This window comes from Colletotrichum gloeosporioides (genome assembly GCF_011800055.1).
Source record: "Colletotrichum gloeosporioides strain Lc1 chromosome Unknown consensus_34, whole genome shotgun sequence".
Lineage (NCBI taxonomy): Eukaryota > Fungi > Ascomycota > Sordariomycetes > Glomerellales > Glomerellaceae > Colletotrichum > Colletotrichum gloeosporioides.
The window spans coordinates 190848-205915 of NW_025544679.1; the positions used below are offsets into that span (position 1 = coordinate 190848).

Consider the following 15068-nt stretch of genomic DNA (forward strand, 5'->3'; position numbering starts at 1 on the left):
TGACTGTATGATATGAATTCATTTGGGCTTTTTGTTACAAGTATTGATTTCTTGATCTATATGTTTTTCCCTCTTGTCTGAATCAAGACTCTGCAAGATATCCAACTTGTGATTTATAACTCGTCTAATAATTTTTGCACTTCATTCATGAACTGATTCAAGTCTCGTGCCAGGATCACAAATCACTTTCTCCCGACTTTCTCCTACCATTCTTCCAACCTCTATGGCGGCCTTCAAGCATCTACCAACTTATGTTCCCTCGGCCTCAGCCTCACCAAAAGCGGGCCCTTATCGTACACAAGGAACGTCCGCTGGCCTGCAACCCAGTCGTCCTGGCCGGGCTCGAGCGCGACGTCAAAGTTCCAGAGGAAGCGCGCCACGACGAGGCGCATCTCCGCGTAGGCGAGGTTCTTGCCGATGCAGTCGCGCGGGCCGGCCGCGAAGGGGCGAAAGGAGGCCTTGTTGTCGCTGGCGTAGCGGGCCTCGTGGAGGGGGTGCGCCTCGGGCAGGAAGCGCTGCGGCTTGAAGGCGTCCGGGTCGGTGAAGTTAAGGGGGGAGTGGTGGGTTGCCCATTGGTAGACGGAGATGTATGTCTGTGAGGGGTAAGTTAGTGAGGTCGAATTTGGTGAAGAGAGGTAACTGGGGACTTACTCCTTTGGGCACGAAGCGGCCGTCGATGTAGTCGCCGGGCGAGATACGAGGAGGCGTCTCAGCAGCTGGCGGGTAGATTCGCAACGTCTCCTCGAGGCAGGCGTGTAGGTACTGCAGACGTGCCGTGGACTTCATGTCGATCTCCTCCTCGCTGGCAAACGCGTTGCGGATCTCATCGGTCAGGAAATGGTACACGTCCGGCGTGCGCGTCAGATGGAAGATGAGGCCGCTGAGCGCGGTGGCCGTGGTCTCGCTACCGGCAACGATGAGGGCGCGCGCGTTGACGTGGATCTCCTCATGGTTCATGCCCTTCCCGTCCTTGTTGTTGCGGAGGATGTACGTCATGAAGTCCTTGCGCGTGTCCGAGCCGAGGGCGAGCCTCTTGTCGGTTTTTTCGCGCGCCAGGTTTTCCGACTCGATCTTCTTCTCGATGTCCTTCTTGCCGACCATGAAGAAGAGCAGCGGGCGCAGGACGGGGTACTGCAACAGGAAGTTGAGCCTGGCGCCCGCCCTGATGCTGCGGAATATCATCGCGACCCAGGGGTGGTAGTTGCTCTTCTCGAGGGAGTAGAAGGGGTCGCCGAAGGCCAGCTCGCCGATGATGTCGAAGGTGAGGTAGTTGAACCAGCGCGTCATGTCGAGGACGTTGCCCGCGCGCGCCTGCTCGCCGAGGCGGGCGAGGAGCAGGTCGACGTATTGCTTGATGAAGCCCTCCTGCTCGCTGAGCGCGCTCTCGGAGAAGGCGTGCGCCATGAGGCGACGCTGGCGGCGGTGGTCGTCGCGGTAGGCTGGGAAGATGCCGATTCTACCGGGCAGTCCGTACGTCTCGATTGTCTTTTCGTACTCGGGTTGATGGGGCCGTCTGGAGAAGACTTCGGACCAAGCGAGGGAGCCATCGACGGCGAGGCGGTTGGGGGAGATGCGGACGATGGGGCCGTACTTTTCGTGGAGCTTGACGGTGTCTTTTGTGAAGGTGCCCAAGAGCATGTTCTGCGTGAGGAAAGGGAGGTGGGATGCGGCGTAGAGTTTGGGACCGGGGAAGCTGGCGAGGGGGTGGAAGAAGAGCCTGTAGATGACGATGCCGACTCTGTAGACCACGCCCTGTTGAAATTGGAGTTAGTGTTTGGAAACAAATTGTATGATATCAGACTTACAGCAGCGACGAGGAATAAGATAGCCGACCCAAGTGTCAAATTCGACGTGACGGCATCTTTCAAAGCTGGCATTGTGGCAGTTGACAGACTCGTGTGTTTGAGTTCGTCAGAAGGTTGAATGACAGGACGAACGCAGAACCTGGAATGACAGCAGTCCTCCCTTAGACTTAAAGAGTCTCGTCACAAGCAAGATCTATCGATCTGCTCAACCCCTGCTAGACGAACTCCCGCCATGCAGTGGCCCGAACCGTCGACGACTGCCGTGCCGGACGATAGCCAAATGCCCGTGTCCGAACTTGGCTGCAGCTTTGATACAACCTCAGGTACCACTCCGCAACAGCTCCGCAACAATTCCGCAAAGGTTTATGCATCGGACTTTGAATCCGCTGGACGTAGAGTGATGATCGGCTTTTCGGCTTTTCGAGCCCCACCTCCACCTGCCGGGGCCGGGTTGCTTTCACCGGGGCACGACGCAACGGCGTGCGTCAAGGCTCCGACTGGATACGAACACGGACGGAATGGGGCGGCTGACTCGTGTGCTTCAGGCACGTAGTTCGGAGTTGAGCCCTTACAAGATGCTCAGCATTAGCTAGAGACGTGTGTTGTCATACGCAACATGGTCCTTCACTTTCGTAATGCAAAGCTAGTAAGTCTGGGGGAAACGCCCCGAGAAGTATGTCAGGTTATGGTTGCTTTATTGATTAACTTGTTAACATCCTCTCGAAATACATCCCACAATCTACGCATCCATATGTACATCTTCGTCGTAGCCACAGCCCGTTCGAGTACGCTGCTTGCCTCAGATAAAAGCGCAGCCAAAAGACGCAAGTGAGAAACCGACACCTGCTATCGGATGAATAGAGGAAATAGCACCGGCCATGGCGCCACCGATACCAGCGATACCGGCGCAGATGTCGCCGTCAAGGCTCTCCGTCTCGGGGTGGGAGAATCCGACATTGAGGAACGATTTGAAGCCCGTCTTCTCGTCCTCATAACGAACATTGACATGGTCCGTGGCCTGCCATTGCTCAGCGTAGAATTTGTCCTTGTCTGTTCCTCCCATAAATTGGTCAGTCACGACTCTCGATTACCAAGGCAGGGGTAGAAAAGATTGCAGTCTAGGTGGGGATGACTTACGGATACAACCGTTCTTAGTCTGTTGACAGGGCTTGGTGTAGTAAGGAACGTTCTGTTCCAGCTTGTGCTTCCCCTCATCAAACATCTTTCTCATGACTGTCTTGGCCATTTCAACAAGATGAGCTTTGTCGCCAGGCTCTCCGGCGCTAGCGAAGCTACCCTCAACAGTGAGAACCATCTCCGTCTCTTGGCCCATATTACCAGCGCCGATACGCATAGTCTTGGCCTTGACAGGCTCTCCCGGCTTGCAACTCAACTCCCCGCACTGCTCGAGAATAGCGTTGAGAGTAGCTGAGGGCAAGGCGGTTCCATAGAGAATCAATTCATTGCCGACCTCAACCTTGACATTTCCGCCCTTGTCACTCTTCCAAGTCTCGCCGTCGCGAGTTTGCAGAGTCGCAGGATAGGCGATAGCGGGGACGGCCGCGGTCAAAAGCGCGGCGGCAATGGTAGCAGCGGAGGCTCTCATGGTGATGAACGGGCGTGTAAGGGGGTTTGGGAAAAAGATGAGAGATCGGCTTAAGATAAGCAGGAAATGTTGATGGCAAATAGAATGATGGTGTTTGTGATGAGGATGAAAGAGAGATAGCACGGTATCAGACGCAGCATGCCGCGCCCATTTTATACGCAAAATGTCTGTCCATTGTTCCCATCTGCCTAGCATTCATACTGTTACCCCCTTCTCGATCGTGTCTCTATTTTCAGCATCTCTCATCTCTTCCAGGAACAGGTAAGCCCGATGAGTGCTGAAGTCGTGATTTAGGCAGTCAAAGCTGGGTTGTCACCAGGCCGCTCCCGCTGGCTCGCCTGATGAGCCACAGGGCTGAGGTTCTTGGCTACTATGTAAGGGACACAAAAAATAGCGTTTGGTCTTGGATTTGGGGGACGTAAGTAATTCTCATGGTCTTCATCGTGCTGCGGCTTAGCTCATCTCGGAAAACAAATCCTAATGCCAGGCAGCAATATGGTTCCATTGTCTTATGCCAAGACTTGGCGAACTTGCGCAAGACCGGCTGTGCTCTTGTGCCTCAAGATCGATTGTCGGTGGTTATACAACCGTAGATCTGTATTTGGAGCCTAATGAAACAGCTTTAATGAGGTGGACTTGCGAAATGTCTTCAGGTTCTTGATGACAATCTGGAGACATACGAAATTCAATATTCGCCATCGCAAAAGATACATTAAGAGGGAAGAAATACTTATCGCCGCAGCGTTGAAGTGAAACTGGCGCAAACCTACTTCCCTGCCACGAGTGAGGTCCCATCACAACAAAGAAGCACATCATACACAAAAGTCCTGAATTGCCTGCTCGACTCCCGCATCGTTCGGATCTCCAGCAGATATTCTGAGCGACTTTTTCACATCGTCTACAGTTGTCTTCCCAGCCGCGTCCCGCGAGCGACATAAAAGCGATGCAACCCGCAGCACGTTCTTGATGCGTCGTCCGTCCATCGGGAGGTTTCCAAGCTTCACAAACTCTTCTGGAGAGATAGCATGGCCATCTTTCTCAGCAAGATAAGACCAAATCAAAGTCCTCTGAGGGGCGCCAGGCTTGTCGAACTCGAGACGAACGTGGATTCTGGAGAAGAAGGCAGTGTCGAAATCGTCAACCCTGTTGGTTGTGAGAAACAGAATACCAGACTGGTATTCCAACATGCGAAGAAGAACTATGAAATAAAGTCAGTCATTTCTTTCAAGCTGATCGGTGAGACTGAGATCAAACAAACTGGATACGAGAGCATTACGCTCAATGTTGTCTTCGCTGCGCTGCGCCATGAATGTGTCTGCCTCATCAAAGAGCAAGACGGCGCCCCACCGCTGCATGCGTTTGAATATGAGACGCAAGTTGGACTCAATCTCCCACATATCGAGTCCAAGCTCTCCTCCAGATGTGTAATACACAGGGCACCGTAAGCTTTCTGCTACGACTTCTGCAAATTTGTCAGCCTGGAATGTCTCAACAACCAAGAAACTACTTAGGTGCTTTGGGCTCACCAGCTGTCATGGTTTTGCCACTCCCTGGAGGCCCGTGTAGGAGGAAAACAAGCCCCTTTCCTTTGCCAGCAACGACGTCGTCGAACAAGCTTGTTCCCAGCCGATGTTCTCGCACCAGCCTCCATACAGCATCTTTACGCTGTGATTCTAGGTGCAAGCTGTCAAAAGCCTGTTCATTCCAACGAATTTGTCCCACATGGCTGACGAGAAAGAAACCCCAAAGCCGCTTCGTCAGTGAAAAACCCGGGATAATTGGAGGAAAGGAAGCAAGATCCATCTCAGTCAACTTCTCAAATGGTATCCCCGTGAATTCTTCTACAACACGGGTCGCAGACGAGGAATTTGGTGAAATGATAGAGTTGAATGACGACCTGTTTGACCAAGATGCAGATTGCTGACGACGAGTTTCGTCTCGGTATTCCGGAAACTCTTCCAAAAATTGCGGCGAATCGATTATGACCCTGCCTGCAGACTGTGAATAATTAGACTTGAACTGATGATGAAGAGTGGGTCTGAAGGTAGATTCAAGCTTGCCTCGGACGTAGGTGGGCCAAGATACATATCTAGAAGAGCCGAGGAGGTGTCCTCACGACGGGGACCACGATACATGTAGCGGTCGTGGCCGGAAGAACCTGAACGGTAAGGATTGGAGGCTTTTCTTGAACCGTGAGGAGGAAGCTCCCAAACAGGCCCGCTGTAATGAATATGAGAGCCAAAATTGTTTTGGGCCACATGAGCCTTTGCACCGCCTAAACAAAGCCTTGAATATTCCAATCCCCTGACCCTCAGAGACTTGAGCAAGTTGTGGTGGTCTGGGTGATACTTGATGGGGTATACAGGAAGTTCTGTGATGTTCTTAGTGCCAATGAAGCGATCTAGTGTAATGCTTGTGTTCACAGAACCAAAAACAGTGCCGTTGAAGCCGGTATACTTCAGTCTGAGCTCTAGTTCCAGATTCTTCTCCTCTCGATGATCTTGGATGAAATGACAGCTATGAAGCATAGCTATCCAGTGTGTCGGAAAATGTGAAAGATAGCGGTTGGTGAGTACGACCGGGTGACCAGGAGCAAAGATGAATGACAGAAGGTCGAATGTTATCAATCCACTAGGCTCCAGGGCGTGTAGATCGTTGACTGTTCGAGCCATGTAATCCTCACGAAACTTCTGCAGAAGCCGCAGCTGATCACACAGAGATTTATCCATCGCGGCTTCAAGCGCCTCTTCAATGCGCCTTTCACAGTAATAAATCTCCACATAGGGATCCGGAATTATGATCGGATCCTGATGTAGGTTGATGTTGACCAGCCCTGTGGCAATACCCATGAATGCACTCCGCAGGGTATTGGACTGGATCTCGAGCTGCGATATCACGCGTTCTTCGTTGTTCTTCTTTACGATGATATGCCGCAATACCAACGCAGCATCACCGAAGCGAGATTCTCTGCGTCTTTGCTGCTTGACGTTTTCGCCAGTTCGATAGACTGCTGAAATATCTCCCCATGGGTGGTTCTCCTGAGTGATATCCTCCAGGTGTATTCGATACGGACGTTCGTTTTCATCGGTTTTCACGATGGCTGACGTGGATATCGGCTTTACCAAGCCTTGATTCACCCAATTTGGTTCAAGCTTGGACTTGTAAGCGGCAAATAGTTGGTCTGATTCATCGGCCATGGCGCAATGCTCAGTTGGCTAGTTTGTTCAAAGACACCGCGGGTTCGAAATTAATGTCTTCAGGCAGGACCAATTGCCGTGAAATCTGAAGGAGAGAGAGAAAGGTAAGAGGGATTGTCAAAGGCTTAGTTGCCACGTCCAGGCATGAATTGAGCCATTCGGCGATGCGCTCTAACAACATGTAATATAGTGCCATGAAACAGCCTGATTTTCATGAGCGGGTGGAAGCGGGATGACCTGGCATTCAAGCAGGCTGCATGCGGCTAATAATAAGTAGGCAGCAGCCATCCAGTGGAACGGGGTAAACGTATTATGGATGTGACCATCTGACGCGGAGTCGGTACCCGATCATTCTCACTGCATGCTCGTAAAGAACATACCTCGTGAAAATATGCCTCGTGAGCCTGTCCGGCACTCTGCACTGAAGTTATGTAAACGCTTCCGACCGTGGACCTATGACCAAATGTTTTGTTGAGTTCCGAGTCACTTCTGCAATCCAAATAGCTGCAGAAACCAAACCTGTTTTTCACGTCCCCAATCACAATGACGACGCTTCAAAAGCGGACATCCATTCCCCTAGCCTTACCGACTTCACTACCCTCAAAATCAGAGCGATTGCAGTCGCTAGCTATTAGGCAAGACCGCTGGACCAAATACACCATCCCGAATGTCGACGCCGAAGCCGTTTGTCGCGCAGTGACTCTGCACAAAGCTTTCGAGTTACAAGAGGGCTACGTTATCCCGGATCTTCCGAAGTTTAGCGACCTTACCACATATGGGGATCTCAAGGAAGAAGATGATGACGAGCTCTGTGAGTTGGAAGCGCGTCGATTGGTTCAAATCGCGAATTCAGAGACTGCTATCAAATTTGAGGGCAGTGACAGCATGCTTGGACCAGCCGACGCCAAAGGGTATTTTAGACTCCATTGGCTGGGCCAACGTCTGATTCAATCTCTGCACATCTGCAAACATGACGCGCTTGTGGTCATGGTTGAACACATCGACCGAAACTTGCGTGGTTATGCTGGCACACAAGAACGCCTGTTGGCATACTTCGACCCTGCTACAGGGGACGAGCGGTTCTCAGGGCCCCTTCTACTCCAAGGAGAAGAGTATCAACGTTATTTCCACGCAATGGTTAACTATCTCACTGCGGTACTCGTCAAGATCGTTCTTCAGAGCTTCAGGGGCACCTATTGGATCAACAACATCATCGCCGTAATTGCGCGAATATCAGCGAAAATGAAAGTCGTCGGACATGATCTCCCTGCGGCGACGGAACAGACACTGCAGAATGGCAGCGATGCACGATCGCGCATCCAAAAACGGGAGGCAAAGAATGCTGCCTATTACGCAAATAATTCAGGTCTTGGATTTAACAGAAACTATAAGGCTGCTCCGCCTCTTCCAAACCGTGCTGGATATGCGACCAAGTACTTCTCGGAAATGGATCTCTTGCACAACGCCGTCGTCCAAATGTTGATCGACTCGCTGAGCGCATTTGCCGTCAGCAACCATTTGGCTCCTGGAGTTGACGAGTTTGAAAGTAGTATCGCGCTGTACGAGTCTTTCATCACTTCAGAACAGATTCTTCTTTGCGAACAGCGAGACGGTGGCATTGGTGCGGCTAGCGAAACGGGTGTCACACGTGCCTTTACAGCTGGTTTCGAAGTCTGCCTCAGGACATGGGAGGCTCTCAAGAAGGACCCTACATGTCATACAAATGTCAGCTGGACATCGCTCAAATGGAGGTGCTCTTACGTGGATGACGAGGGTGAACTAAGGCCCAAGAGTCGAAAGGGCGCGGTCAAATTGGGGTCCATGACGAGGGTCATTACAGCAACCGTACCTTACGCCATGAGCTCAGGCACTTTCAGTGCTTCTCTTCATAACCTCATCGACAAAATCCTCTTCAGCTCCGGCAAAGACAACCGTTTTGCATTGCTCCTGGTGGAGCAGCCCAAAATGATCTGTACCGCGATTTTACGGACCAGCCAGTACGAGTCTCGGCGGCCAAACGAAAGAGAAAACAGCGATGCTTGTCCTGTTTCCGAGACTTTCTTGCTCCAAAAAAGGGCGGTTGGCCATAATGAGAATGGGAGTTCTTCTGACACTTACGCCCAAACGCTAAGCTGGGCCGTGAAGAGCCCGAATAAGACGGTGACATTGAGCGACCGGGAACAAGCCAAAAGGAACCTTGAAGCGGTGAAGAACAAATACTTCAAATGGGTCACTGACGCCAATGCCATTGTCATCTCCTGCAAATGGTATACTTGGGGTTCTCTCGTCGGCTGCGCCATTCTCGTCCTTGGCGGGCTTGCAGTCGGTTTCACAGTGGGCGATCGAATTCACGGTGTTGACCCATTCAATATTAGTGTGTTTTGCTGGGTTCTCGCTGGATTCATCTTGATTGTTGCAAAGGCTTTTCTCGTGGAGAACTGGCCGTGGAGTCATTTCCTGAGAGGGCAAGTTACTTGCCGTTCTGTGGGAGAAGTCGTGGCTGTCAGCGGCGTCGACGAACAATTACTCATTGCGCTTTTGCTCAGGATCGACAGCCAAATCTACCTTCGAACCAGAGGACCATTTGACATCCTGTTTCTTCGCCACACTGATGACATACAAGGCGGGTTCTCCATCGACGCACCGATCAAGATGTCAACCGCCGTCGAAGGAGGTTTGATACCAATTAAAATCCTTGCAGATTGGGGCATTGGGTTGATCTTCCTCTCTGCGCGATCCTGGTCATCCTACAATGTTATTTCTAGCTCCCAGAATTTTGAAGAAGAACTTGTATGCAAAGATATAACTCATCCGGCTTCGTGGGTGGATGGCAAGATTCCTTGTTATAGAATTAGATGGGAAGAGGTATACATTCACCAGGTCTTAGGGGTTTTTGAGCAAGAATGCTATTTCTACTGAGTGGATCTCATGTATGAGCACTGGGTTTGCAAAGCCCGGCCATTAGCCAGTTGAAGAACAAGTTCAAGATCGAAATTGAACCAATCACATTCTTCTGGACGCAACTTCACAAGGCGAAAGGCCCCAGCTTGAGAACTTCAAAGGTCCTCTCTTCCCAAGTGACCCGCGCGGCAACGCCAACCCCAGATTCCGTTCCATTGAGCCTGGGGTCTGTTAGCTTAGACCAGGATTCCGTGACCAGGCCAACCCGGAGGTTCAACCGGCGAACGGGACTAATCAAAGCTTAAACGACGTCGGGGCTCCACCGACACCGCAAACGCCGGCTTTCTCGAGTTGTCAAGGTTTCCGTGTTAATTAAATCAATTTTATGGCACCAGGCGCCCGGTATGGCCGGAACGGCGAAGGCAACGTCGGCAACATTTGCACTCGAAGCGTCAACATCACGTCAAGGCACGGCCTACGAGTCTCGGGGCGAGTATTCCCGCGTTCGATATGTTTGCAAAAGTCAATCAACCCCGGCACGGATTCGTCGGGCCCGTAGGTCACCGGGAATGATTATAAGAAGATGCGCTTCCCTGAGTGAAGCTAGAGTTTTGAGGTTTTCTCTGTAGATGTCTTTGAGGCATCATACGTTAACATATCCCTTCCAAACATAATAATACTTAATCCAGTCTCTCTGACAGTCCACTCATTCCCAATCAATAATCACTCTCTCATTTTTATTATACTATACCTCAAATCTCACGATGAGGATCTCCCGCATCGCCTCGCCCTGGGCGCTACTCCTTCCCTCCGCCCTGGCAACCCCCTACGCCGTGGACGCAACTGAAGTTGATCTCGCCATCATCGGAGGCGGCTCCGCCGGCATCCATGCCGCGATCAACCTCAAGGACGCCGGTGCAAAGGTCGTTGTGATCGAAAAGAAGTCTCAGATCGGCGGCCACGCCGAGACTTACATCAACCCCCAGACCAAGGTCCCCGCCAACATCGGCGTCGTCGTCTTCGAGAACCGCGAGGTTGTGAGCAATTACTTTTCCCGCCTCAACGTCTCCACCGTCAACACGAACCCCCTCACCGCGCAGTCCGGCACCACCCAGAGCTACGACTTCTCCCTCGGCATCCCGATCCCCGCGCAAAACGCCTCGGCGACCGCGGCGCAGCAGCAGGCCCTCCAGGCCGCCGCGCAGGCGTACTCGACAAACATCCTGTCAAAGTACCCCTGGATCGACCAGGGCTTCCTCGTCCCTGACCCCGTCCCCGAGGAGCTCACTGTTCCCTTCGGCGAGCTGGCGCAGAAGTACGGCTTCTCCGCCCTCCTGCCCGTCATCGCGCAGTTCAACTGGTGGACCGGCGATATTTCCGCCATCCCCTCCCTCTACGGCATCAAGGGCCTCGGCCCGGGCCTGCTTGCCAGCCTCTTTGGCGAGTTTATCGTCTCCGGCACCGGCGACACGCGTAGCCTCTACGATGCCGCGGCCAAGGTGCTCGGCGACGACGTCATCCTCGACTCGACCATCGTGAAGGTGAAGCGCGGAGCCTCCGGCGTCTCCGTGCTCGTCCACCAACCTGATCAGCCCCCTAAGCTCATCCGCGCCCGCAAGCTGCTCATCGCCGCTCCCCCCACCCTTGACAACGTCGGCCAGTTCGACCTGTCCTCTCACGAGAGGAACCTCTTCTCCAAGTTCTCCGCCCTGGGCTACTGGGCTGGCGTCGCCACGATCCAGGGCCTCAACAGCAGCCTGCAAAACGTCGGCGCCACCACGCCCTTCAACCAGCCCGCCATCCCCGGCACCAACGGCCTCTACACCGCGGGATCCCCGGGCGACTTCCTCGTCGCCGTCGGCTTCAACGACACCAACTACTCCGACGAGGACGGCAAGAATGTCATCCGTAAGAACCTGGCGACCCTGGCCGCCGTCGGCGCCGTGCCCAAGGACGCGGCCGAGACGGTGACCTTCCCGTACTACTCCAACCACGCGCCGTACAACGTGCGCGTCTCCGCGGACCAGATCAAGCAGGGTTTCTACGCGAAGCTCCTGGCGTTGGAGGGCGCGAGGAACACGTACTGGGCTGGCGCGGCATTCTCGGGACACAACAGCGCGCTGGTTTGGTCGTTCAACGAGGGCACTGTGCTGCCAGGGCTGAAGAAGGATCTGGGTCTGTAGGGTCTTGGAAAGACTAGTAGTCTGTAGATTACAGCCTATAAAGCCATATAGACTTACACGCTTAAAAATATGCGCCGAGTGCCCTTTGTTCACCACAGTGTATTGGATGGCTTCGAGTGTCACCGATAAGGAGAGTTTTCTTCTGAAATGTTCCAAAATTCCTGTGTTAGAGATTCCAAACATTAAAGTTGCCGATTTGGCTTTTGGGCTTCCGTCCTTTTCTACCTGGCCCTGCGGAGAACTGGTACAATTCGCAGAGAGCTCATAAATCAGCAACACAAGCTCTACAATAAGACGAAAATAACCCCATAGTTGACTATTTAGGACTATCTAGCAACTGCCATGGACAAAAAAGCAGAGCCAAAGTAAAGTACATGGCTCTGTTGTCATGGCAGCATCTGTTTGGGAATTTCGGAACAACAACTGTGAATCACCATGGACATACGCAGTTTTATCTCAGCTTACTTCTGAATATATAACTTCCAGTCGGTCAACAATGAGAGTGCTTCGATTCTGCGCCAACTTGTTGCCACACACTACACTCTGAGAGCGCGGCCCCATCTCCAAACTCAGAAGACTATCTATATAATGACGTAATTTAAGATTCTGAGTTCTAGTTTGCATGGGTTAGGTCAACATACAGTCTGAGGACGTTTACTAAGTCTGAAGCGATCGGAAAGTTCCAGGTCAACCCACAACAGTCCATCAACAAATGTCAACTAGGCACTACGTTAGCCACGTTCTCAGTCGTCATTCATTACATTTTGGAGCATTGAATCGAGTGGTCGATGAGTTTATTGAGTTTCGAGTGTTTGCGCATACTCTAGCCAAAGCGAAGCTGATCGACACTATTTTCCCACTCTTTCATCTACCGGTTTATCTTCCAGAGCCAATCCCCCAACTATTGACGTCCCACATCTAGCAACAGTGGTTGTCAAACGACCGGTCGACATCTCATTCAGTGCATCTAGCAGCTCTTCCAGATGCACTGAGGGCAGTTGGAGTAGCAGAATCCACCACATCCCTTGCGACCATCAGGGCAGGTGCAGCAAGTGCCGCGCGACTCGAGGCCACCGGCGCCACCTTCGCCAACGTCAACGGACGTATCGATTCCCTTGGGAGATGCCATGGAGACACCGGCGAAGAGAGTGATAGCGGCGAGAACGGCGGAGACCTTCATTGTGGACTTTAAGGGTTGGTTAAATTTTGAGAGCGGCGTCATTCGGATAAACAGGATTCTTACTTTTGAAGTAGCGTCTTTGGCGAATAAATAGAGACTGAGATAGATTTGAAGAGTCTGAGCAGTTGATGTCAGCGTCTTGGGACTGGTTACTGAAATGGATGAGATGTACCTTGATAGTCAAGTTACAAGTGTAAGACAAGTCACAAGAGGCTTGATGATGAGAGAAGTTCTATGGTCAACGGCGACGTTTGGCTCTTGAATAGGTTTCTGTCGTAGACTCTCACGGCGTCTTGATCAGAATCCTCGGCAGCTGAGCCAATCTATCTGCGCCATTCAATGCCTCAACTCTACATCGATGTGGGAGAGTATCACGAGTTGTGGATCATGGCTTAGGTTGTCCTTCTGCCTGACTATAGTGGAGGCGAGAGTTGAGATTCTTGCGGGGAAGTAGAAGATAGTATGAACTTTGCATACATGTAGGCAAGGCTTCGATTTGTGGATTCGGAGTGGGGGATAGGACGACTTACCCCATGCCAAAGTTCTCAATATTTCCGCGGACACGGTACGCTAGCACAGGGGTCAATTTTACTTTCAACCAAAAGACGAACACGACCCTTTGCCGGGTATTTTTGAAAAAGCATGTTCGAGACTTGAGTGTTGCATCTCCGGCGCGGTGTCGCGGGTACAGTCAAACGACCAAAACGTCAGCACCTGAGATACAACTTCCGTCGTACCACGTTCAGCATCAGTAGTGCCGGCACGGCAAGCCCATGACGCCAGACTTCTCGTATACAGTCATTCCCTGTTATTTTTCATATCTTTCCGTTTAGCAGTAAAAAGCCGGAGTGCTCCGTGTAGCCGGGCACGTGTGGACCCTAACGGCAGTTTTACTCATCTACTATCATATTACGGGCACTTGCGATCGAACATCTTAGCTCGCTCGGTCAATTTACGAAATGGCAGACGTGCGCTAGACACGTCATCATTCATCCTGAAAGCATTCTCGATAAGTTTGTCGGCATCATGGACGGGAGACTCGTGTTTTGAAGTTCATATGCTGCACTTCCTCTGTCTAAGTCCAAGCAGCATCTTCCTTCTTGTCATCGCCGACGCCGCCGACACCGCCGACTCTACAATCTCGGCGGAATTCGTCAATCCTTGAGTCACGGCGCACCAAGACCAAGTGCCGACCTTAAATTGAACGGAAAGGGGCCGAACTCACCAATTCCGACAAAAATGACTTTCTCGGCAACTTACAACGCCTTGCCCGAGGAGGAGCACCAAGCCGATAACGAATTTGACGCAAGCCGTCAAGCCGCCTGCGTGACCCGTTTAGAAGCAAGAGTAGCCCGCTTGAAAATAGCTCTATGGCTCTCGGTCTTCACTCTAGTTGCGGTAATTGTCTTTAAGGCCATTCACTTGCAGCAGGACATTCAACGCCATGGAAGACGACCAGATGCTCTCTACAAATCACCGACAGTCTCAGAAGCACGACTGTCAAAATGCAAGTCTCTCCTCCCTTTCAACAAGAAACGGTACAACCTCAAGTGCTTACCCGTTACTTTAGGGCGTCTGATCGCCATGACGTTTGCCCGCGATGCTGCCTTTGATGGACCACCTTCAGAGCAGAGCGCCGAAGCCTGGAATAGCCTGATACCTGGTATGTATGCCCCTGATATCTTGTGCTATGTGCAGGTCTACGAGAAGTCAAGACTGACAAGAGAAAAACCAATTTCAGTCGGCCGCGGCTTTGTCAAACCAAACGATTCCAGAATATCTGCCTTCCACCAGCTCCATTGCCTGGTAATCTCCAAATCTCCCATACGCTGACATTTCAATGGTGCAAACAGAGTTCTAATGTGCTGCAGTACATGATCAGAGAAGGCTGTGACGCCCTGGCCGTAAACGGAGCCCTCATGGGAGCGACGCGTCACCAGAAAGCCGCGCGTGGAACCACACACAGGACGGCCATCTGGACCATTGCTTCGACTACTTGCGACAGTCTCTGATGTGCTTCGCGGACCCTACCTTGGAAGAGTCGCCTGTAGATAAAGAGCCAGGATGGAACGTGACACATGTATGCAATGATTGGGACAGGTTGTTTGACTGGGCAAAGACAAACCGTTACGATGACGCCGTTAATTTTGATGCAGGAGTCTAGGCAAGGGTTTAGAACACATACACAAGAATTTT

The 15068-nt window shown here is 51.9% G+C and overlaps 5 protein-coding genes and 1 pseudogene across 6 annotated transcripts; 3 read left to right on the plus strand and 3 right to left on the minus strand.

Moving 5' to 3' along the window:
• Nucleotides 1-233: 233 nt before the first annotated feature.
• Nucleotides 234-1877, minus strand: GCG54_00004293 (Cytochrome P450 monooxygenase aclL; the record flags this gene model as incomplete). Its single annotated transcript, XM_045404346.1, has 3 exons — nt 234-593; nt 652-1752; nt 1806-1877. 3 exons carry the CDS (start codon nt 1875-1877, stop codon nt 234-236), a joined length of 1533 nt encoding a protein of 510 aa, XP_045265820.1.
• A 727-nt stretch (nt 1878-2604) lies between these two features.
• GCG54_00004294 (uncharacterized protein) lies at nt 2605-3411 on the minus strand (the record flags this gene model as incomplete). The annotated part of the gene is made up of 2 exons (XM_045404347.1): nt 2605-2855; nt 2943-3411. 2 exons carry the CDS (start codon nt 3409-3411, stop codon nt 2605-2607), a joined length of 720 nt encoding a protein of 239 aa, XP_045265821.1.
• An 812-nt stretch (nt 3412-4223) lies between these two features.
• GCG54_00004295 lies at nt 4224-6608 on the minus strand (annotated as a pseudogene). Its single transcript has 3 exons — nt 4938-6608; nt 4670-4873; nt 4224-4609 (listed from the first exon to the last, which is right to left on the minus strand). Coding segments are annotated over exons 1-3 (2261 nt in total).
• Nucleotides 6609-7151: 543 nt separating this feature from the next.
• On the plus strand, nt 7152-9527 carry GCG54_00004296 (uncharacterized protein; the record flags this gene model as incomplete). The annotated part of the gene is made up of 1 exon (XM_045404348.1): nt 7152-9527. One exon carries the CDS (start codon nt 7152-7154, stop codon nt 9525-9527), a length of 2376 nt encoding a protein of 791 aa, XP_045265822.1.
• A 746-nt stretch (nt 9528-10273) lies between these two features.
• Nucleotides 10274-11692, plus strand: GCG54_00004297 (uncharacterized protein; the record flags this gene model as incomplete). Its single annotated transcript, XM_045404349.1, has 1 exon — nt 10274-11692. The coding sequence occupies one exon, from the start codon at nt 10274-10276 to the stop codon at nt 11690-11692; it is 1419 nt and encodes a 472-aa protein (XP_045265823.1).
• Nucleotides 11693-14883: 3191 nt separating this feature from the next.
• Nucleotides 14884-15036, plus strand: GCG54_00004298 (uncharacterized protein; the record flags this gene model as incomplete). Its single annotated transcript, XM_045404350.1, has 1 exon — nt 14884-15036. The coding sequence occupies one exon, from the start codon at nt 14884-14886 to the stop codon at nt 15034-15036; it is 153 nt and encodes a 50-aa protein (XP_045265824.1).
• Nucleotides 15037-15068: the final 32 nt, after the last annotated feature.